Source organism: Pongo abelii, chromosome 17, assembly GCF_028885655.2.
Source record: "Pongo abelii isolate AG06213 chromosome 17, NHGRI_mPonAbe1-v2.0_pri, whole genome shotgun sequence".
In the NCBI taxonomy this organism is placed as follows: Eukaryota; Metazoa; Chordata; class Mammalia; order Primates; family Hominidae; genus Pongo; species Pongo abelii.
The window spans coordinates 74,280,123-74,305,148 of NC_072002.2; the positions used below are offsets into that span (position 1 = coordinate 74,280,123).

General features: G+C 43.5%; 1 protein-coding gene across 8 annotated transcripts in view; it reads right to left on the reverse strand.

Moving 5' to 3' along the window:
- Positions 1-5,480: 5,480 nt before the first annotated feature.
- CCBE1 (collagen and calcium binding EGF domains 1) overlaps positions 5,481-25,026 on the reverse strand; it is a 262,780-nt gene continuing 243,234 nt past the window's right edge. For 7 of the 8 annotated variants that reach the window (XM_054538032.2, XM_063716921.1, XM_063716923.1 and 4 more), the window contains 5 exons: positions 22,771-22,891; positions 14,316-14,455; positions 14,182-14,217; positions 12,752-12,787; positions 5,481-10,770 (listed from right to left, as the gene is read on the reverse strand). In XM_054538032.2, the coding sequence (XP_054394007.1) occupies positions 10,537-10,770; positions 12,752-12,787; positions 14,182-14,217; positions 14,316-14,455; positions 22,771-22,891 (567 nt within the window). In that variant the 3' untranslated portion in view covers positions 5,481-10,536. The remainder of the gene's footprint in view (positions 10,771-12,751; positions 12,788-14,181; positions 14,218-14,315; positions 14,456-22,770; positions 22,892-25,026) is intronic. The other variant, XM_024236078.3, reaches the window with a different exon arrangement.

A 25,026-nucleotide genomic window follows, 5' to 3' on the forward strand; every position in this document is an offset into this window, starting at 1 on the left:
GCTTCCCTTTCGCCTTCCGCCCTGATTGTAAGTTTCCTGAGGCCTCCCAAACCATGCTGAACTGTGAGTCAATTAAACCCCTTTCCTTTATAAATTACCCAGTCTCAGGCAGTTCTTTACAGCAGTATGAAAACAGACTAATACAGACTCCCAGTTATTTTGGGACCATATCGAATACTAAGTACAGTTGACCCTTGAACAACATGGGTTTGAACTGGGTGGGTCCACTTATACGTGGACTTCCTTCTGCCTCTGCCACCGGAGACAGAGAGACCAACCCCTCCTCTTCTTCCTCAGCCTCAGCCTCAACCTACTCAACCTGAAGACGAGGATGAAGATCTTTACGATGATCCACTTCCACTTAATAGTAAATATATTTTATGATTTTAATAACATTTTCTCTAGCTTATTTTTGAAGAACATAGTATATAATACCTATAAAATACAAAATATGTGTCAATCAACTGTTTATTATTGGCAAGGCTTCTGATCAATAGTAAGCTATTAGTAGTTATGTTTTTGGGGAGTCAAAAGTTATCTGCAGATTTTTGACTTCATGGGGTGTTAGGAATCAACTATACCAGTGATTATATTAGTATCATTCTTCTTTTACTATTTTCCATTAACATCTTAATAGTTTTACTATATACTTGTTAGCCACCTCATAGCAGGAGGTCAGAAAGGTTGTCAACCCAGCATAGATTAGAAAATTGGATGGTGGAAAACAAAAGGCCCTGTGTCTGGACAATTTTCTTGTGACTTTCTGCACCATGGAGGCCCATTCTGTGAAGTCACGTGTGATTCCAATGTGGGAGAGAATGTGGGGCTGAGCGTCTGTGCTATGTTTATCTGATGGGATTAAACCAGCACAGCACATTAATGTTCTGAAATACACCTGTGTGTATGAATGTTTACCTCTTAGGATATGTATCCATTGAGGATACCGAAAGTACCTACCTTACAGGATTTTGAGAAGACTAAATGCATTAACTGAATTAAATTCACTATATAAATATTCATTCAACTCCTATTGTGTCCTGGATATTGTGGCAGATACTGGGAATATGGTAGAAAAATAGTTCCTGCTCCTGAGGATTTTCTAGCCTAGCAAGGAAGCAGATAAGCAAGTACAGTATCTGCCGGGTGCAGTGGCTCAAGTCTATAATCCCAGCACTTTGGGAGGCTGAAGTGCGCAGATCGCTTGAGTCCAGGAGTTTGAGACCAGACTGGGCAACACAGGGAAACCCTGTTTCTACAAAAAATACAAAAATCAGCTGGGCATGGTGGCTCGTGCCTGTGGTCCCAGCTACTCAGGAGTCTGAGGTGGGAGGATTGTTTGGGCCTGGGAGGCAGAGGTTGCAGTGAGCCGAGATCGTGCCACTGCACTCCAGCCTGGGTGACAGAGCAAGACCTTGTCTCAAAAAAAAACCCAAAAACAAAAACAAAAAAACAATTACAGTATCAATTCTCATAGTGCAGACAGTCAACAAATAAGTACAGTCATGCATCAATTAACAACAGGGATACATTCTGAGAAATGTCTCATCAGGTGTTTCATTGCTGTGTGAACATCACGGGATGTATCACTTACACAAACCTAGATGGCATAGCCTGCTACACACCTAGGCTGTATGGTATAACCTATTGCTCCTAGGCTATGAACCTGTACAGCATGTTACTGTATTAAATACTGCAGACAATTGCAACACAATGATGAGTATTTGAGTATCTAAACAGAAAAGTTACAGTACAAATACTGAATAAAGATTAAAAATGGTACATGGTACACCTGTATATGGCACTTACTACGAATGGAGCCTGCAGGACTGGAAGTTGCCGTGGGTGGGTGAGTGAGCGGTCAGTGAATGTGAAGGCCTGGGACATTGCTACACTACTGTAGACTTTGTAAACACTGTACACTTAGGTTACACCAAATTTATTTAAAAATAAATTATGTTATGTAATGGCTGTCACATCACTAGGCGAAGCAAAGTTTTCAGCTCCCGTATAATCTTATGGGTCTACCGTTGTACATGCGATCTGCCATTGACTAAAATGTCATGATTTGGCACCTGACCGTACACTGCTTCAATAGTTTCCGAATGCGTTTCCCTACTTCCATTCTTATCCCTTCAGCAACTCTCTATGGGTCCACTAGGAAATGCAAAGTCCTCTTGCAGGGCCTTAAGGCCTGCCTCTGTAAGGCATCTCCTACCCCACTTTCCCTCACTTATTCCGTTCCAGCAACATGGGTGGCCCCATTGCTACTCTTTGAGCACACCAAGCAGGTCTGCCTCGGGGTCTGGCTGTAACCTCTGTGTGGATCACTTTCATCTACAGGGCTCACTTCTCCCTTTGTTCAGGCCTCTGCTCATACACCACCTTTCCAGAAGGCCCCATCTAAAGTACACGCTCTCACCCTCTGTTATTTTTCACTCCTCTACCCTACGTACTTTTCCCCACAGCACTTCTTAGCACTGATATATAGTGTGGTGGTTAATTTTACTGTCAATTTGGCTGGGCCACAGCACCCAGATATTTGGTCAAATATTCTAGATGTTTCTATGAAAGTACTTTTTAGATGACAGTAACATTTATATTAGTAGACTGAGTAAAGCACATTACCTCCATAATGTGGGTGGGGCTCATCCAATCAGCTAAGGGCCTTAATAGAAAAAGACTGACCTTCCAAGCAAGGAGGAATTCTTCTAGCAGGAAGCCTGTGGACTCCAACTGCAATGCCAACTCTTCTGTCTCCAGCCTGCCAGCCTGGCAGATTTTACACTTTCAGATCTACAGTTGCGTGAGCCAATTTCTTAAAATAAGTCCCTGTCTCTTGGTGCTGTTTCTCAAGAACTGTGACTGATACATGTATTTCTGTTTGTCTTCCTGGACCAGAAGCTATACTCCACCAGTGCAAGAACTTTGTACCATTCAATACTCTCTATCCTCACTGTCAATGTTTTTGTTGAATGAAGTGAATAAGAATTTCCAGTTGGAAAAAAAAATGCTATTAAAGGAAATAAGCAGGATAAAAGTCAATAGGGAGAAAACTTCCTTCTTGTACTGGGTTGAAGTGTCCCCTCAAAATTCATATCTACAGGAGCCTCAGAATGTGAACTTATTTGAAAATAATCTTTGCAGATATAATTAAACTGAGATGAGGTCATATTGCATTAAGACAAGTAGTACCTTTTCAAAATTATTATTGTTTTTTTTTTGAGAAGGAGTCTCGCTCTGTTGCCCAGGCTGGAGTGTAGTGGCACAATCTCAGCTCACTGCAACCTCTGCCTCCTGGGTTCAAACGATTCTTGTGTCTCAGCCTCCCGAGTAGCTGGGATTATAGGCATGCACCATCATGCTTGGCTAACTTTTGTATTTTTAATAGAGATGGGGTTTCACCATGTTGGCCAGGTTGGTCTCGAACTCCTGACCTTAAATGGTCTGCCCACCTCAGCCTTCCAAAGTGGTGGGATTACAGGCATGAGCCACAATGCCTGGCCACTAGTAGCATCTTGATAAGAAGAGAAAATAGGTACACAGAAGACGTAGAATGCTGGAGACCACCAAGTGAAGCTGCAGAGACAGGAGGGTAGAACACCATGTGATACTGGAGGCGAGGAATGCCAAGACTGTGGGCAAACACCAGAAATGACACAGGGATCAGATGGTTGCTCCTAAGAGCCTCCAGAAGGTACCGGCCCTAGTGACACATTGATTTCAGACTTCCAGCCTCCAGAACTGTCAGACAATAAGTTTCTGTTGTTTCAAGCCATCCAGTTTGTGGTACTGTTTTGGCAGCCAAAGAAACACATCCACCCCTCCACCAGTTCCCCAGATCTTATGATCCAACTGCCATCACCCACACATCTTGGCAGAGTTGCCTTTTCCTTGTGGACCACCCAGTGGCTGAGCGCCACTTCCCATTTGGCCGTCCTGTAGCCCTGCATCTAGACATGAGCAAGGCTGTGGAAATTTGCACATGGAGCCGAGCTGGGGTGTTTCAAGGTTTTGGGCTTCAAAAGCATAGCGAGCTTTGTCAAAACTGCAGTGTCCTGGTTGAGAAGAAACAAGCCTCAGATTTTGCTGAGAATCAAGACTGGAACATGTGATGTTATCCATCAGCTGCACAGTGAGATGTCAAGAGGCCATGAGGACTGTAAGTGCTCACCCAGCTTTTGGTTCATTAAATTCAGGGCTGAAAAAATTATACATGAAGTTGTCTCCCAGATTTCCATAATCTGCTATGTCACCTAGAGCCTTTGTAAAGCTGCTGTCTGGGAAAGGCTGGAAGGGGCCATGAGGTCCTGTGCAGCTGGCGTGAATGCTGTTGGCTACTTTGAGCTTGTGGCTCTGGGAACGAGTGGCGGAGCCAAGGGTGGGCTCCCCTGGCATGAACCCTTATTGGCTCCTGCAGCGCCCAGTACTTCGTAGCTTATTGCGGTTTGTAATCGCATATTTATGTGATTATTTTGTCTGGAAGGATCCTTATCTGTTTTGCCAAAAATCCCCAGCAGGACAGGGATTAAGATGTTTTTGCTCCCAATTGTGTCTGCAGTGCATAGCACAGTGCCCAGATTGCAACAGGCACTTAAGTATTTACTAACTGAAGTGAGATGTATAAATACAGGTTAACTTCAGGACACTAAACACTCCCTGCTAAGGGTGGCTAAAATCCCTTAGAAATAAGCTCCCATTTTATCCTACCACTGCACTTCCCATGTGGCCCAACTGGCAAAAATTTCCCTCCTCTTATCTTTACATAGAAGACTTTAGCTACCAGTTCATGAGAGTTCCTCCCTCCAACTTTATTTTTAAGGTAGTCAACTTTCCCCCCACCCTAAAAGGAATTTTTTTCTTTCTAAAAAGTCTGCTTTATTCAAAAAGTGGCAGACTGGTTCCTGGGGTTTCTGCCCTTCTAGGGGAAAGTGCCACATTTAATAAAACTTATCTTTTTTTTTAGGGATGGCGTCTTGCTATGTTGCCCAGACTGGCCTTGAACTCCTGGGCTCAAGTGATCCTCTCGCTCCAGTGTCTGGGACTACAGGCGTGAGCCACTGCATCTCCCAGAGGAAATCTTACATGGAATTCTAATCCAAAACAGAAAACTAGTTGGACACTGAGTCACTGTGAGTGCAGCACTGGGGGCAGGGAGCACTCAGTCTTCACAGGCCTCTCGTTTGTGAGCTCCTAAAGCAGCTCCAATGAGCGTCTAGAGGGTTCTCGGTTTGAAAATCTCACCCTGGGAATCTCAGCTAGGGAACTGGATCTCTGAGACCCACATTCAGTGGTACCTGGGCCTTCAGACCTTGATTCAGATTCAAATGCTCTGACCACACCCAGACTTCAGGAGGTGGCTGACCCAGATTCTAGATTCCAGCTCTCAAGAGAAATGTACCTCTCCATCTCCTTGTTCATTGGGTAAAAAGATGACTTGCTTCACAAAACCAGGTGTCAAGACAAAACACAGTAGAGCAATGTAAGAAAAATAACTTTGTCATTAAGCATATACAATCGTAACAAAAGTACATCATAGTATCACATCCATAATTGTTTGAATGCTAACTTGACTGTTATATGGACCTGTTACAAATAATGAACAACAGAGCTACTCCAGTACATGACTAGTCACTGTGAAAAAAAAAAAACAGACCCACGGCACACATGAAATTCCTAAGGGGACTTGCTTTGATCCCCTGGGGAATAAGAGGATCCTTTTCTATGATTTCCCTAGAGCAATAACATTTGTTGAGGGAGCATGTGAAGTTCATGATTATATGCCTTAACAATTACAGTCATGGTGTGTTTTGTTTTCCAAATGGAAAATTATTTTTGACTTGTTGTGAGATATAAATATTGACTGTGCCAGGAAAAAATTCATCTATTTCCCTGAACTCATTATTAATAACTTTAGATGGCTCTATTCTACTTGTTGTTTGCCCTGGATTCCTGCAATAACTTTCCTTTTCAGAAAGGTTATCTGACAGATGTTAAGTCTGCAGAATGAGGCTGCTGTGGTTGTTTCTGAGGCTCAGGCTGAGAAGTGGGGAGAGATAGTGGGGAATGACACCCAAAATATGATGGGGGAGTTGCTGCCTGAAAACCTACAGCAATGTTTGGCCTGGAGAAGCCTTTCCTTGCATACTTGGGAACAGGGCTCACCAGGCCCACAGCAGTTATGAACCTTGGAAAGATGGCCAAAGCCAGGGTGCTCTTCGCTGGTATTTGGTGGGGTGATACTCCCCTTTCCTTCCTTCCAAAACCTTCCAATGAACATTTATTATTTACCTGTTGGGTTATGACACTCCTGTCTGAGTTTATACGGTAGAAATGACTTCCTTTGGTCAATGAATCCTATGGCAGATGTCGGGCATTAACTCAGAAGGTGAGAAAAGGTACCATCCTCTCTGCAGTCCCACTCGCTTTTGGCACAGTATAGCTTATAATTTCTCCCTCTGGAACTGGGAAGGGAGGGGGGTTTCCTAAACTAAAATGCATGCCCTCCACGTACTATTTTCTTTTTTCGACACAGAGTCTCATTCTTTTGCCAGGCTGGAGTGCAGTGGCGCGATCTTGGCTCACTGCAACCTCCACCTCCCGGTTTCAAGCAATTCTTCTGTCTCAGCCTCCCGAGTAGCTGGGACTACAGGCGTGCACCACCACGCCCGGCTAATTTTTTTTTTAATTTTATTTTAGTAAAGATGGGGTTTCACCATGTGTTGGTCAGGATGGTCTTGATCTCCTGACCTCATGATGCGCCCACCTCAGCCTCCCAAAGTGTTGGGATTACAGGCATAACCACTGTGCCTGGCCCCATGCACTATTTTCAACAGCATATTTTTATTCCCATTGCTTTCCAAGAACAGAGGCAACTTATGAGTTCCTGTGAAGAGGGTGCAAAAATCGAAGTCAACATTTCTACTAACAGGTTGAGGAGGTGTACAAAGATCTTTTTCACTATAAAACATGAAAGACCTAGAAGCACTGTAGCAAATCTTACCCCAGAAATAGCTTTCCCATTAGGTTTTGAGCAGAAGTCCTATTTAGACAGTAAAGCTTTTTCTATCTAGTTAAAAGATACATTAGAAATAATGATGCCTTATGATGTCCTATCTTTGAAAAATATAATTTGGGCATAAAAAGTACATATCAGTCTTGCAGTAGTCCAAGTTTTGAAAATCTGAGGATTAAAAATTATTTTCTAAATTAACTTGGTCCAGCAGATTGATGTTATAAAATACAGGTTACTGTAAGTTTTGCTGGAGAATATTATCTGGAATAGTTTCATGAAACCCAGACAATACTACTTCCCATTAATTCTTTTAATATATTATTTTAGCCTATGGCCAAACATGCAGTTTGGTTGCATTTTATGAGCATTTCACAATAAAGATCATATTTCTAAATACAGTTCACTGTCAAAGAAAAGGTATTAAAATTCTTCATTTAAAAAAAAAAACATAGATGGACCTAGCCATCTCTCATACAGCTTGTGCATAGTTTTATGTTTTCTTTTTAAACATTCATCCTTCCACACCCTTTAAATACCATGCTCCACAAGCAGGCAAACATTAAATATATTCCAGATGGGAATCAACAGCTGTTCAGTTCCTTTCTTTATAAACCCGTGGTTGACGTGGCCCTCTGTCATGAATGTTGAATTTTGCAAAGAGGAGGAAGAAAAGATGCTAGAAAACGAGCACCCCGCCCTAAAAGGAAATTTTTTCTTTTTAAAAAGTGTGCTTTATTCAAAAAGAGGCAGACTGGTTCCTGGGGTTTCTGCCCTTCTAGGGGAAAATGCCACATTTAATAAAACTTATTTTTTTTTTTTAGGGGTGGGGTCTTGCTATGTTGCCTAGACTGGCCTTGAACTCCTGGGCTCAAGTGATCCTCTTGCTCACTTTTTTTAAAGTGAAAGTTTGCTTTCACTTTAGAAATGTTAGTGGACAGTCACCAGGAATTTTGCATAAATGAGACATAGAGGAGCAAAGCGTTCATGAAAGACTCAGACACCTGCTGACTGACATGAGTCCTGCATTTCCAACATGGTAGGAAGAAGGGAAGGAAGGCTGTTGCCACTAGAGATTTGCAAAGCCCCTTCCTATCATTCTTAAGGAAGAAGACTGAAAGGTGGCATTCAAACACAACAAAAGCATTCAAACACAACAAAAGGGATATTCTTTTTTTTTTTTTTTTTTTTTTTGAGACAGTCTCACTGTCGCCTAGGCTGGAGTGCAGTGGCGCGATCTCGGCTCAGTGCAAGCTCCGCCTCCCGGGTTCACGCCATTCTCCTGCCTCAGCCTCCCGAGTAGCTGGGACTACAGGCACCCACCACCGCGCCCGGCTAGTTTTTTGTATTTTTAGTAGAGATGGGGTTCACTGTGGTCTCGATCTCCTGACCTCGTGATCCTCGATCTCCTGACCTCGTGATCCGCCCGCCTCAGCCTCCCAAAGTGCTGGGATTACAGGTGTGAGCCACCAAGCCCGGCCTTTTTTTTTTTTTTTTTTTTTTTTTTTATGAGACAGAGTCTCCCTCTGTTGCCTAGGCTGGAGTGCAGTAGCGCAATTTCGGCTCCGCCCCCCAGGTTAAAGCAATTCTCCTGCCTCAGCCTCCTGAGTAGCTGGGATTACAGGCATGCGCCACCACGCCCAGCTAATTTTTGTATTTTTAGTAGAGACGGGGTTTCACCATGTTGGTCAGGCTGGTCTCGATCTCCTGACCTTGTGATCTGCCTGCCTCGGCCTCCCAAAGTGCTGGGATTAGAGGCGTGGGCTACCACGCCCGGCCAAGAGGGATTTTCTTTAAGCAAGCTTTCACAGTAGTGGAGTTAAATGATGTGGGCTAAAAGGAGGAGGCAGAGGAGGCAGAGGAGGCAAAAAAAGCCAAAAAGAAATGGGAAAGGACATGGCAGGATGGGAAATTCCCACATGAGCTAATATGAGTGTGAGAACGATCATTTGCAGGAGAGTGAAAAATCTCCCGCAAAGGTAGATAAAGAGCCATTTTGTGTGTCCAATGAGAAAGTGGACTGTGAGTAACCTATAAGCTGCTCATTGGAAACAAGAGGGCCCTCAACAACGTTACAAAGGAGCAGATCATCCTTCTGGTCTCTTGCTCCTGGTGCTTCTGAATCCACAGCAAACCTTGGCAGGAACATGCTTCCCTTTGCGACCCAGAGGTGCTCTGAGAAAACACTCTAACTCACTAGGAGGTGGAGAAATGCACCCTTTTCTGAACTGCTTCTCACATGCAGGGGAAAATAAATCAAAGAGAAGGCCTAAAAGAACTGGAACTTGGACTAAATTAAAGAAAATTAAGAAAAAATGGGAATAGGAAGGAAGTTTTTGCAAACAAGGAAAACCACTATTTTTTTTTCTCCCCATCCAAGATAACTTTCCATAGTGTATTACTCTCAATATGTTGGTGGCAAGCTTGGTTGGCTCCAGATAAAAACTTGTAACACCCAAGGAGAGCAAATTTACCTACTGCTGCTGACGGCGTTAGTGAGGTCAGCCCAAGCCAGCAACCTCCTTGCAGACTTCAGCCCCACTGTATATTGGTTCAGCCTGGATCATGGCACCTAATGGTACCTTCTGGGCATCTGCTCAGAACCAGGAATTCTGCACCCCTCTCTAAGCTCAGCCACTTTATTGAACAAATAATCTCTATTTATAGAGCAGGCTCCACTGTTGATTAAACAGCTTTAAAATATGCTAGCAAACCAGAGCCCATTGTTTTAATGTGAATCCAGGCATTTCACTTTGTTTTTTTTGAAAAGAGAGTTTAATCTTTTTCCCTAAATAGGATACTTACAGTTAAGCATGGCATGAAACCTTAAGCACCATATTTGAATTTTAGAATGTGGCAATCTATATAACAGTAAATATATGACTGTAATTCTTTTCTATCTTCTCTAAACGCCATTCAATTCTCTCCTCTCTTTAATTGAATTTGGGAAACAAGGTTTGACAAGGGGATACAATATTTAAAGTCTACTAGAAGCATAAGGAAAAAGAATTCTCCACCAAAGTACATCTACACGTTTGTCCTCCCCACCCCTTTTTAACTGAAGAGCCCTAATTTTGATACTAGAGGAGTTATGGTCTATTCTGAACACACATCTTAGAAGCAGACTCACATTTTCTTAGAGCTCACTTTGCCATTTTCCCCCTTTTGATACTCTGCCAAATTTAACTTCAAGAATTTATGATTTAAGACACTGTGAGAGTACTTAAATCCAAAGTTCCTGGAAAAATAGGATGTAAAAGAAAAGTTACAACGCAAACCACCCCAACGGACTCTTAGTGAGAAGCAGGTAAATCAATCATTCACTCCCTCATGTCCGCAGGCCTAGGAGGGGACCCTGAAAATAGTATTGTATTTGGAAGAAGAGGAGTGGAGAGACGTCAGGAGAAGAGAAGAGAAGAGAAAAATGTATGTTTTCTAGGTCTCCAGTGGTGTTTTTTCTCTTTAGATGGTTTAACTGCAGGTGAGTTCATCTTTGTCTTCCTTTGGTGTCACGGTGTTGGGATGTGCTATGGGTAGAAGTCTCTGGGGGCTCTCAAGTCTCTTGTCTCAGTTCTTCTTGGATGGTCATCTCCAGAGCCCAGGTCCATGGCTTCTGGGTAGCTGGGAAATTCCTGAGGTAAAGGGAACTCCTCTGCTGAAGAGTGAGTCCGGTGCCCGAACACCTTTTCCTGCAGCTCAGTGATGTCATTGCGGATGTCAGCCAGCATAAGTAGCAGGAAGTCAAAAGAACCAGGGGGTCCCTGTGTACATGGGAGGAATCAAAGCTAGAATATGACAGACAGCAATGGCCTCCGGGGCTCCATGACTTAACCTGCTGCTTGCTGGCAACTACTTTCTCAATAACTCTGTGCCCCAAATGGAGTCAATGTGAGGACTGCTACAGGAGCCTGGGGGTCCTCCATATTGTTTTCTAATTCTCTCACTTCTCAGATGAGCTTTGGTGATGTATTCACCTTTCCTCCCTCCTAACTCTTTATCAAATCCAGTAGAGGAGAGGATATAAGATAACTCTCCTAGGTTACTTTCCAAAGCAGTTCTGGAAGATGTTTATGAAGGCAGCAGAGCAGTGGTCAAGAGACTGGGGTTCTGTTGGATTTGAATCTCATCTCTGCCGCTTACTAGCTGTGTGGTCTCTGTGTGGTCTTAATTTCTTGAGGTTCAGTTTCCCCATCTGTAAAATGGGGATAATAATAGTCCCAACTTCATAGGGTTTTGTAGGATTCATAAGTGAGGATTTAAGTAAGTAAATATGTGTAAAGGGCTTTGAACGTAATACGTATTCAAAAATGTTATCTGGGCCAGGTGTGGTGGCTCACGCCTATAATCCTAGCACTTTGGGAGGCCGAGGTGGATGGATAGCTTGAGCCCGGGAGTTCAAGACCAACCTGGACAACATGGTGAAACCCTGTCTCTACAAAAAAATACAACAAAAATTTAGCCAGGTGTGGTGGTGGGCACCTGTGGATCCAGCTACTTGGGAGCCTAAGGTGGGAGGATCGCTTGAGCCCAGGAGGTCGAGGCTGCAGTGAGCTGAGATTGTGCCACTGCACTCCAGCCCAGGTGACAGAATGAGACCCTGTCTCAAAAAAAAAAAAATGCTGTTTTTTTTAAGCAAAATTATTAAAATGTTTATAAGACGGCTGACTATAAGCACAAACTAAATGAAGTTGAGAGGATGTTGTAAAGACGTCAACTCCTCATTGACTAGGAAAGGTCTAAACAAAATCTTCCTAATTTTTCTATGTATTGAGTATCCTTTATCATTGTATAGTATTTACTAAGCCTTAATTTCATACAGTGCTGTGTGGGCCATAGTAAAAAAGAAATGCATAAACACTCATGTTCTGGGCTTGTCAGAAGCTTGTAGTAAAATTGTTATCACCTCCCACAACTGCTGCTACAGCAGCGGGCACCGTGGAAGCAAAGCTTACACCGTAAAGCACTAAGAGAGGCACAGTATTTTCATATCATTTGACCCTCACAATAGCCACTTGAGGGATGGCAGGTCAGATTCCACTATCGCCACTGCACAGTGCGGGGAATGAATGCCCAGAGACCCTCAGTGATGTGCCCGTGGTCAGAAAGCTAGCAGGTAGAAGAGTTGAGATGGGAACCCACGACTCCTACCTCTGTAGCCACAGCTGTTGGATTTCAGAAATGATACTTCTTCAGAAGCAGTGAAGTGGTTTGAATTTTCTATGCTTTTGAATACTACTATTTCTCATTTTTAATCTCCCAGATACTATGCATATATGCACCTAATTTCTTCTCAGGTCCTAAACAGCCCTGCGTGGTTTTGCATTTTTTAAGAGGAGATGGCCATCTGACCTGCTAGGGTTGTAGCAGTGGCTAAATTCTCAAGTATGCAGAGTTATGATTTAAACCCACAGATTTCTTTCCTAGACCTTTCAAATGTTTTATGATAATACTTGGAAACAGACTCATGGCATAGCAGGGTTTTGAGCTTTAGGAAAGACATTTCAAATAAAGATTAGCCATGATAAAAGAAAAAACAACAACAGAAAACAAATTTGAAAAATAAATCCAAACTAGCAGCTAAGGGCTTTTATGACTCTCTTCCTAACCACAGAGTTCTGTTCAGGTGGGCTGCGTGGCATCAGGAAAGGGCGGGTTTTTGCTACTAGACCGACCTATAGGCTCATCAGAGCTGCATCCCTGAGAATGTTCCCCTGGGGAAGCAGGACACAGAGTGCTACTTACTGGAGACCCTCTGGGCCCAGGCGCTCCTCTCTCCCCCTAAAAACAGAAAGGCCAGGGTTAGCTTTCTAGAGCACATGGATATCACAACAATAGTCTCTATTTATACACCCACCATAACCACTTCCCTGCACAAAACAACAAATATTTTCTATAGAAAACATATGTAAAACTGAGCTGGACTCACGGGACCACTTATTTGAACAGGACTGCTTGGGTCAAGAGTCTCTCATTCTGATTTCCCTCAAGCCCATATATTTTCAAACCTTCTTGGCAAGAGGAATGTTCATATTTCCCAGCAGCATGTGGAGTAACAAACTTTCTGAAGTAACTCACACTGACTTCTTTGTGAGGCAAAAAAGAGCAGGCAGCTCTCAGAGGGGAACCACCCTGCTTGCAAAAAGAATGGAGCATCTCCTGTTCCTGAGAAATCTCACAGAAATGGAAACACACAAAAAGCTATCCTGTAAAGCAACACTGGTTAAAGAGAAAAACATGTGAGTATCACAACACAGAGGCTCAATTAAAATTTATAGGGGTCATTTTTCCTGTGAGTGGTTGTGGTAGTTGAGTGGTTTGGGGTTGGTTTTGGAATTTAAGACAATGGCTTTTCAGATTTTGTTCCCAGCTTTGGGGAAAAAGTTATATCTGGTATCTGTGTCTCACTTTTGCTGCATGCAAAATGGGGTCGGTAAACAGTGTTTGGTGAGCTTTCCTGGATGTCAGTGCAAGAGGTAGAAAGTGAGAGACCTTCAGGCCAGGAGCGGTGCCTCACACCTGTAATACCAGCACTTTGGGAGGCCGAGACGGGCAGATCACCTGGGCTCAGGAGTTTAAGGCCAGCCTGGGTAACATGGCGAAACCCCGTCTCTACTAAAAAATCCAAAAATTAGGCCGGGTGTGGTGGCTCACGCCTGTAACTCCAGCACTTTGGGAGGCCAAGGCGGGTGGATCACAAGGTTAGGAGATCGAGACCATCCTGGCTAACATGGTGAAACCCTGTCTCTACTAAAAATACAAAAAAATTAGCTGGGTGTTGTGGTGGGCGCCTGTAGTCCTGGCTACCTGGGAGGCTGAGGCAGGAGAACAGCGTGAACCTGGGAGGTGGAGCTTGCAGTGAGCTGAGATCATGCCACTGCACTCCAGCCTGGGTGACAAAGCGAGACTCTGTCTCAAAAAAAAAAAAAAAAAAAAACAACCCAAAAATTAGCCAGAAGTGGTGGTGCATGCCTGTGGTCCCAGCTGCTCGGGAGGCTGAGGCAGGAGAATTGGGCTTGAGCCAGAGAGGCAGAGGTTGTAATGAGCCAAGATTGTGCCACTGCACTCCAGCCTGGGTGACAGAGCAAGACCATCTCAAAAAACAAAAACAAAACAAAACAAAAAAATCGAAAGTGAGAGACCTTTAGCTTGTGAGGACCACTCATAAGTCTTACCTTAGAACCATCTCTTCCTGGTGCACCTGGTGGACCCTATAATACAAAAGGATCTGGTTTAACCACAGGCAAAAGCATGGGACAAAAACACATTTTCCCCCAAACAGGAAGTGGATCTCTGATAAGATACTGACCACAGGGCCCCTCCGGCCTTGCTTAATGTGGGACAGATCAGGAGATGGTCCCATGGGTCCCATTGAGCCCCGTGGGCCGGGCTGCCCAGGAGGGCCTGGCATACCGGGGAAGCCTGGGCTTCCCTTTGGTCCTGGTGAGCCTGTAATCAAAGAACACCTCATTAGCTCACAGCACATGAGAAGGACAAAGGGCCCTGGCTAACAGGAGTCCAGGGCCCCTGCAGCCATTTCTCTTTGTACTCTCTCTGCCTTTGCCTTCTGACATCTGCATCAGGCTGTCCCACGGGCATTTTAAACTTGATACGATCAAAAGCGGCTTCCCCATCTTCCTCTCTTTTCACGGACTGCCAGTCACGCATCCACTCAAGCCAAAAACTGGACAGTCTTCCTCTATATTTCCCTATTTCTGCAACCTCCTTTTTGAATCAGTGGCCAGCTCCTGTGCATTTTAGCTCTTTAACATCTCACAGCTGTCTGCTCCCTTCTGTCCACTGGATCACAGCAGAGTGGTGGCCACCACGGCAGAGGTGGTGATCATGGCTGGAGAGCAGTTAAGAGTACAGGGTTTAGCATCAGGGAGACTTGGGTTTGAATCTGACAAGTCGTGTGAGCTTTCTGAGCTTGTTTCTCATCTCATCTGTAAAGCTGGGCTAATAAAAATCTTCCTTACAGAGTAGTTGTGTTAAATGAGATTTCAGATATACACATACCACTTAGCATAGTACTTCATGCATAGTAATTACTAAAACATCTGCTAGGCCTTCCTTATATTTGCTTTGACTCTTGCCTCATTGCTAGTCTCTCTGGCCCTCACCAGTCTTTTCACCCCTTGCCCATTTTTGACATTTCTATAGGGATGACACATCTAAAACAAGTCTTACTATGTAACCCACCTACTTTCAACCTTTTGGTGCAAATGTCTCAAGGCAGTGGGTGGGTCAACAAACTCACTCTCTCTTGCAGGCCCCAGAGAAATATTCCTTACTTTTTAGTGAGGGGTAGGAAATGTTCTTCTGGCCAAGATTTGCCACAGGTACAAGGCATGCTGGGGGATGAGTCGGGGGATGTGGGGAAGATCTTCTCACCCCAAGGCCCAGAAGCATAGGTCATGCTTAGGATTGCAGCTGGAACAGGAGAACTGAAAATGTCCCCTTGCCCCACAGCTCTAGCATGGAGTAAGTAATAGCAATCTACAGTGTCGAGAGAGAACCCCTCTGTGGCACAGGTGTGTGTGTAGGGGCTGCTGAAAGCTCAGAGTATAAACACTGAGAAAAATCCACTGGTAACCTAGGCCTCCACTAAGCATAAGGTAACAGCATCCTGCCATTGGAGGAATTATTTGAAGACTGTGGAACACAAAGTAAATATAGTGACAATAAAGCCAAAACCCAGCTCAGTTATTCATTAGGTTGACTCAGCTTCCCATGGCAGTGGCCTGACAAAAGAAGAGGGTCCCCACCTCCAGGAGTGATAACCATGTATCTCAGTCTCTACTGTTTCTCTGCAAATGATATCTGGCATCCAATCCAAAATTTTCAGACATGGAGAGAAAAGGGCTGGGCACAGTGGCTCACGCCTGTAATCCCAGCACTTTGGGAGGCTGAGGCGGGTGGATCACCTGAGGTCAGGAGTTCAAGACCAGCCTGGGCAACGTGGTGAAACCCCATCTCTACTAAAAATACAAAAATTAGTCAGGTGTGGTGGTGGGTAGCTGTAATCCCAGCTACTTAGGAGGCTGAGGCAGGAGGATTGCTTGAACCTTGGGAAGCGGAGGTTGCAGTGAGCTGAGATTGTACCACTGCAGTCCAGCCTGGGTGACAAAGCAAGACTCCATCTCAAAAAAAAAAAAAAAAAATCAAAACAAAAAACAAATTGTCAAGTGATAGAACAATCAGCAGGACAAGCCTCAGAGGGGACCCAGATGTTGGAATAATGAGATATGGGCTTTAAAATAACAGTATGTGAACGGTGCTGGTGGAAAAGATAAACAGCATGTCTGAACAGATGAGGGATTTCAGCAGAGAGATGGAAATTAAAGGAAAAAGTCAAATGGAAATGAAAAATATAATATCATGTATGAAAATAATATAGGCTCATCAACAGACTGCTTGCAGCTGAGCAAAGAATCAGTGAACTTAAAGATAAGTCAACAGTTACTCAAAGTGAATCAGAAAGAGGAAAATAAAATGAAGCATCCAAAAGAGGTGAGATAATATCGAACCATCTAACATAAGTGTAATTGGAGTCCAAGGAGAAAAAGAAAACCCTACAGTGGCTCCCCTCTGCATAGAGAATAAAGCTCTAACTCCTCAGCATAGTATCCTTGTTCATTCTTGTCTTTCTTGCCAAGCATTTTTTCCATGATTGCCTCGTTCCTAATCGCCCCATAGTCCCATCCTCCCTGAATAAACCATACCATAGCACACAATGCAGCTCACACTATTCTTTCTGTCTTGTCTTCATCACCACAGATCACGTATCTCCAAAAACATTTTAACATCTCCCCTGTCGTACCAACGACTATCATCAGACAGGCACAAAAACAGATGACTTGTTAAACTCGGTATAGTCTCAGTGCTGTGTCGATACAGGCTTCTGAAAGTAAGAATTAATTGCTTACTTCATTGTACATGCTTGCAGTATATGTATAGTATAATGTATGTTTGTTTATATATATTCATGCACTGTACATGTATGTGTTTTCTGTTTATGCATATCATTTTCTTCCGAGCATTCTTAACATGTAAAAATTGGTGCCAGGTGTGGTAGCTAACGCCTGTAATCCCAGCACTTTGAGAGGCCGAGGTGGGCAGATCACTTGAGGTCAGGAGTTTGAGACCAGCCTGGCCAACACAGTGAAACCCCATCTCTACTAAAAATACAAAAATTAGCTGGGCTTGGTGGCAAGCGCCTGTAATCCTAGCTGCTTGGGAGACTGAGGCAGGAGAATCTCCTGAACCTGGGACGCAGAGGTTGCAGTGAGCCGAGATCGTGCCACTGCTTTCCAGCCTAGGCAACAGAGTGAGACTCCATCTCAAAAATAAATAAATAAATAAAAATAAAAATTGGGAGATTTCATATAATAATCTGGGTTCCTGGCTCTGGTTTGAAACAGGAAGCACAAAAACCACAATTCCATCATCAGCACAACCAACTGGAGTTCTCAGTAGGGGCTGCCCCTTTACATGGGGTGAGTGCTCTCTGGTTTGGTTCAGTTCCCTTGTTTCCAACTGCTCCTGCCCAGCTCCTTTCTATGTATCTATGTGACCTGCCCATCTCTGTAGAGGTTGAGGCGTTGTGTTTTGTTTTTTTAATTCTTTTCAGAGGCCTGTATCGACACAACACTGAGACTATACCGAGTTTAACAACAAGTCATCCGCTCTTGTGTCTGATAATGGTTGTTTGCATGTGTGCCAGAATACGGCATACCACCTTATCATGGAAGCTGATGGGGAAGAGATCTTTAGGCGTCATCTGTCTTGACCCACAGCACAGAGAGTTATAAACAGCCGCTTTGTATTGGGTTGGGTTTGCGGCGTTTCCCCGCTTGTGTGCGGAACACAGCATTTCTGCCCACACCGGGGACTCTAGCGGACACCTTGCTGGCTCAAGGGCCGCAGCTGTGTCTGTGGGGCAGCACCTGGGTACAGACATCAGCATGTTCACCTCTGCTTTAGGCCTTGAACATCAGCTGGGGGGATGAGGGGATGGGGGGATGAGGGGATGGGGGGATGAGGGGATGAGGGGATGAGGGAAGAGAGAGTGAGGGCCTGACAAGCATTTTCAAAAACTTGTGATAAAAAATACACAAAATTTGCCAACTTTTTTTTTTTTTTTTTTCTTGAGATGGAGTCTTGCTCTGTCACCTAGGCTGGAGTGCAGTGGTGCAATCTCATCTCACTGCAACCTCTGCTTCCCAGGTTCAAGTAATTCTCCCGCCTCAACCTCCCAAGTAGCTGGGATTACAGGTGCCTGCCACCACCCCCGGCTAATTTTTTGTATTTTCAGTAGAGACAGGGTTTCACCATGTTGGCCAGGCTGGTCTCGAACTCCTGACCTCAAGTGATCTGCCCACCTCAGGCCCCACAAAGTGCTGAGATTACAGGTGTGAGCCACAGCCCCTAGCCCATCTTAACTATTTTTTAAATGTAGTGTTTAGTAATGTTAAGTATATTCCCATTGTTGTACAACAGATCTCTATAACTTTCTCATCCTGAAAAACAGAAACTCTAGACCACCGAATAACTCCCCATTTTCCACTCTGCTCAGCCCCCGGTAACCACTAGTCTACTTTCTGTTTCTATGAGTTTATTTTAGATACCTTATATAAGTGTAATTATATAGTGTGTCATTTTTTGACTAGCTTATTTCACTTAGCCTAATATCCTTAAGATTCATCTATATTGTACCCTGTGTCAAAATTTCCATCTTTTTAAAGGCTGAATAATATTCCATTGTATGTGTATGTCACATTTTGTTTTTCCATTCTTATCCATTGATGGACACCTGGGTTATATCCACTGATGGACACTTGGGTTGCTTCCACCTCTTGGCTATTGTGAAAAGTGCTGCTATGAAGATGGGTGTGCGAGTATCTCTTCAAGATTCTGCTTTTAATTCTTCGGAGTATACACCCAGGAGTGGGATTTCTGGATCTCATTCATATATATATATATATATATATATATATATATATATATATATATTTATTTATTTATTTATTTTGAGTTAGGGTCTCTGTTGCCTAGGCTGGCCTCGAACTCCTGAGCCCATGTGATCCTCCTGCTTAAGCCTCTTGATATGTTTAATATTTTGAGGAATCTCCACACTCTTTTCCACAGTGACTGAACCATTTTGCATTCACACCAACAGTGCACAGGGTTCCAATTTTTCCATATCCTTGTCAATACTTATTTTCTTGGTGGTTTTTTTTTTTTGAGAGGGGGTTTTGCTCTGTCACACAGTCTGGAATGCAGTGTTGTATTCATGGCTCACTGTAGCCTCGACCTCCTGGGTTTAAGCGATCTTCTACACCTCAGCCTCCTGAGTAGCTGAGACTATAGCCTGGCTAGTTTAAATTTTCTTTTATACAGACAGGGTCTCCCTATGTTTCCCAAGCTTGTATTTTTTCAAAAATAGTGGCCATCCTAATGGGTGTGGGATGGTATCTCACTGTAGTTTTGGTTTGCAGTGCTCTAATGATCAGTGATGTTGAGCATCTTTTAATATGTTTTTTTGCCATTTGTGTGTCTTCTTTGGAGAAATGTCTATTCCAGTCCTTTTCCCATCTTTTAAATTAGGTGCTTTTTTGTTGAATATTGAAGTTCTTATATATCCTAGATATTAACCCCTTATCAGATATATGACTTACAATTATTTTCTTCCATCCTGTAGGTTGTTTTTGCCCTGTTGATTGTTTGCTTTGAGACACAGAAATTTAAGTTTGATGTAGTCCCATTCATCTACTGCTTTTGCTGCCTATGCTTTTGGGGTCATATCCAAGAACTCATCACCAAATCCAATGTCATAAAGCTTTCCTCTATGTTTTCTTCTAGGATTTTCACAGTTTTAGGGTCTTACATTTCACTCTTTAATCCATTTTGAGTTAATTTTTGTAGATGATGTAAGGTAAGGGTCCAAGCTCATTCTTCTGCATGCAGAAGGACATTGTGTTTTAACCCATTTTAGATAATCAGCTCTGTGAGAGCTTGAATTGTGTCTTACTTATTAGCATATCCTCAGATAGTCCTGGATGCATAGTAGGCTGCTTAGTAAATGTTTTTTATTAAGTGACTGCATTGAAGAGACTGAGAAGATTGTTATACTATACTTGTCTCATAACTGTTCTTTTAAATGCACATAGTAATTACTTTTTGATCATACCTAACCCCTAGTACTGACAGAGCAGTGACAAGATGGAATGACAGTCAGACTCCAGCAAATAAAACAAAGAAACAGAGACTTTAAACTTTTCATATTTAGTCTTTTTTAGTTCACAGAATAATTATGCCAAAGTTAAAAGCAGTCAGTGTTCCATCCAAACATGTTTCACACCCCTACTCTTAATACTGGTTCCAGGTATATCTACAATGAGTTTGGGAAGGGTGCCAGATCCCTCCTTTCACTAAATATTTTACCTCCAGTAGCACAAAAAAGAGGCCAGAGATAATATCTCACCCACATTTACACAATCAGTACACTACAGAGATCATAGTATGTGAAGTGCCTTTGAAATGTGGCACTTTGATGTACAAATGGCAGCACCTTATGTATGACAGTGGAGGCCAGAAAGCAGCAGCTGCCCCCTTACCACCAAAGCTAAACAGATTACAACCCAGAGTAGTTTCCTGTATTGGTGCTCCAGTCTGATTCACCACAGGCCTCGGAACTGGACTTTCATTTAAGGGTGAGAGAAAGCCTATTAGCTTTCTAGCTTCCTTAATAAGTCTCAGTGGTGGGTACCACAAACACTAGAAATTAAGAGAGAGAAGGAAATGGGTTTGGAATGTCCCCATTCAAAGGCAGGGTCTGTTGCAAAAGCTTATTCATCCTCAATCATTCTCTACTCCATCAAGGACCCTGGACAGCTCAAATCATGTTACAAGCCAGATGGCAGCATTGGAGAAGAAAGCTTGCAAGGCATTTATTAAGCAAGACAGCCAATGGCTCCCCTGCTCCTACAGTTGGTTTTGTTCTAGTGATCTATAGCCTGGAGTTGACTTCCTCCAGAGAAGCAAAGCAAGAGCATTCTCTTAGAGGAGGGTGGAGAGGACTATGCTAGGAAGCAGTTTATAAGGAAAGACTCCAGTCTGTTTAGAAGCAGCCAGAGGGTGCCTGTGTGAAGTGTTTGCTGGAGAAAACTCCACCATGACCCAGAGTACCTCAGGCCAAGAGAATGAACGAGGATAAGCCAAATCCTGAATCGTTTTATTCTCTGGATGGACGGAGACCCAGGCTTGTGTTTGAAGAGTTTAAGACATAAGTGGAGAGGAAACACACAAATCCTCCATGAAGAACTCTGAGCTTTTGTTCTTGCTGACTTTCCAACCGAAAATCCACCTGTGTCCTTCCTCCTTGGGCAAATTCTACCAGTCTTCCATATCCAGATCAAACCTAAATGCCACTGACCACTGCAGACTACAGTGCTCGCTCCCTTCAAGCTCCCACAGCAGGAAGCATCTGTGCACTTACCTGGAGGGCATGTGGATACTGTTTTATTCTATTTGCATATGCTCTATGTGTCTGGTCTTCCCAATTAGGATGTCAAGAGGTCATTCATAACACCTAGCACACTGCTTAGCAATGATAGCCAGGGATAAGGCACTCAAAGGTTTAGAATCATTTGCTAACACTAACGTCATTTCCCTTACCAGTGTGGAGAAAAAAAATCTATTGCTGTATCTATGGAGGTACTAAAAATATAAAATAACTTGGAACTATTTTTTTAAGTTCTCATTGTATATTTCCTGATGAAATGATAGGATGTTCGGGATTTTCGTCCAATTAATAAGGGTGAATATTCAGAAACAGTATACTGAATGAAAGAAGCTGAAAGTACACATTCACAAGAATTTCTTTATATATATATACACACACATATATACATATATACACATATATACACATATATACGTATATATCACACACACATATGTATGTATATATGTATGTATATATATGTATGTGTATATATATATGTGTGTGTATATATAAAGAGTCTAGTGATATGGAGTTCTGGAACAGGTAAAGCTACAGTGAAAGAAAGCAGGTCAATGTCTGCCTAGACTGGGAGTTGGGGAAGTGGACATGTGCACACGGACAGAAGGGAAATTTCTGGGGTGACAGAAATGTTCTATATCTTAAAATATAGGATGGGAGTTACATGGGTAAATACATCTGTCAAAATTTGAATGGTAATTTAAATTAGTACATTACATATCATTTGTATGTCAATACAGTTGACTTGTAAAAACATATAGCTAGGTATAAAAATAAATATAGGTATAAATATGCGAACAAATAAGGGAAGGTGGAAGGAAGACTGGGGAGTAGTAGGAAGAGGCTGGCTCTGAGTTGTTAGAATTGGGTGAGGAGCCCCGAGCAGGGGGGGTTCATAATACTGTCCCATTTTTGTATATGTTAAAATTTTTCCAGAAAAAGTTTTAAGATAGTTTTCATTTTGTTTTTTTAACTTAAAATGATCTTTAGGAATCTTATCCAATCCCAGGACAATGACCTTTTTCTCCCAAATTGCTATTGGCTATGAGGGTTTCTCAGGCTTGAGGGCCTATTTCCCAGGCCCTCTCATTGCATGGATGTGTGGCAGCCCCATGGACACCTGCCTTGTTTCTCCTCGATGGAAGCTGGAGAACACTGTCCAGCCCCCAGCAAATGTGAGCTTTTGGCAGGCTTTTTCTGTTGGTGATCACCCTCCTGTGCCCTCCTCCACACTCACCGGGAGGGCCCTGGCCCCCAGGCAGGCCAGGAGGTCCTGGTAGGTAGGCGTTTGAGGCCAGCACCTTGTCACCAGTGATATACTTGCCCAAGTCAGCTGCATTGTTGGGGAGCAGAGCAATCTGCAAGGAGAAGAGGAAGCCTCGGTCAGGAAGCAATGGCAGAGGAGAGCCTTGGCATTTGTCTTGGTGGGAGAAGCTGCAAAGCCTTTTCATGAGACATATGTATATACTTTTTACTAGAGCTAGTTAGAGCTCAGAGAAACTATAAAGAGCCTCTTTGTAAACCTAGAGGCCTTCTAGGGCAAATAACTTGCATGACATTACTCAGCTAGTTAGTAGGTGAGCTTAGATAAGCTCCAGATGGCCTAGATATCACTAGAACTCATTATTACCATAATTAATAGGATCTACTTATTTCATACTCTCAATTTGTTAATGACCTCTTTTATGTCTCAAACATTTATTGAACACCTACTATGTGCAGGTCCTGGCTTGGTTCTATGGCTACAGTGGTGACCAAGACATGGTTCCTGCCCTTAGAGAACTCTCAACCTTGGGAGCTAGGACCGAGAACGTGGCAGACGGTTCCCCAGCACACTCAGGGCTGACCTTCAGTACAACTGGGCAATCCTGACTGTGGTGGTTGTAAAATGTGTCCACAAATTCTTTGACACCTTGTGATCATGGGAGTCAATTCTCCTTAATAAACTCCCTTTCATATATACATCTATCCCATTAGTTCTGTCTCTCTAGAGATCCCTAATACAATTCCCCTGTGATTGTTACTCAGAATTCAGTAGGGATGACTGCAAAAATCAAAATCTTGTGCAATCTGAAAGTCAGCTTTGTACAACTTCAAGTCAGGGCTCATGATTCAGAGTCACCACTGTGTTCCTGGGATTTAAAATGGTGCTGACATCACTGTGTCACAGCAATAGACCACCACAACCTGCAAGTGGGTACCTGTGGCCCTGGGGAGGAAGAGGAGTGAACCAATGAGTGAGGGAAATGTATCAGTAAATCTGTTGCAACCATGAGGCAGTGGGTCAACACTGGCAGCTGAAGCCTGATCCAATTTTATCATCTGCTTCCAACTAAGAAACTGAAATGTGGGTCCCACCCTTGGGCCTTGGCATGAGGCAGACTTACCTTTAAATCTCAGCCCTGCCACTTTCTACCTGTGGGATCTTGGGTAAGCTACACAACCTGGATTTCCTCATCTATAAAATGGGGATGGTAACGGCCACCTAGAGATACTGCTGGAGGGTTAAAGTGATGTTGCCTTTAATGTGCCTGACTCAGTGTCCAGCCATTGTCATAGACCAGCAGAAATGCTGTCTGGGGGCCTGGGCACTGTGGCTCATGCCTCTAATCCCAGCAATTTGGGAGGCCAAGGCAGGCAGATCACTTGAGGTCAAGAGTTTGAGACCAGCCTGGCCAACATGGTGGAACCCTGTCTCCACTAAAAATACAAAAATTAGCTGGGCGTGGTGGTGCATGCCTGTAGTCCCAGCTACTTGGGAGGCTAAGGCAGGAGAATTGCTTGGACCCAGGAAGTGGAGGTTGCAGTGAGCCGAGATCGCACCACTGCACTCCACTCCAGCCTGGGCAACAGAGTAAGACTCTGTCCAAAAAAAAAAAAAAAAAAAAGAGAAATGCTGTCTGGGGGCTGCTCCTGACTTTGTTCCTAAGTAGCTGTGTGACTTTGGTAAGTCCCTTCATCCTTCCAAGTCTACAAAATGTGCAGTTTCAACACATGATCAAGTCTTCGTATTTAAAATTTTGTAAGCAGAACCTCAGGATAAGACCTCACGTAGATGGACTCCAGAGATGCTCCCCTATTCCCCATCTATTTCCCCTAGTCCTCGTTGCTTGATTTGGCCTCTTGAAAAAGTTACGAGGTAAGGTGGCAAATGTTGACCTCAGTGTCCTGGCTGACCTCCTGCTGGGTGGCTGCATCCTGGCTCCCTTCAGCCCCTCTGTGCAGCAGCAGAAGGAGTACAGAGTGAAGGCACTGGCACTTTAGAGGTGGCTGTCCAGAATCTCTGGTCCCACTTTCTGCATAAACACAGCAGACGATGGGCTGTGGGATGCCAGGAGTTTGGGAGGAAGGTTGTAGTAATGTAAAAAGAGTCTGCATTTCTCCTGGATTCCAGTCAATGGAATTATGCGTATCATTTATCTCATATTAGCCTTTGTAAGAGAGCTTCTGCCTCAAAGAGCTGTTCGGATGAATCCGTGAGATGCCTCTTGTA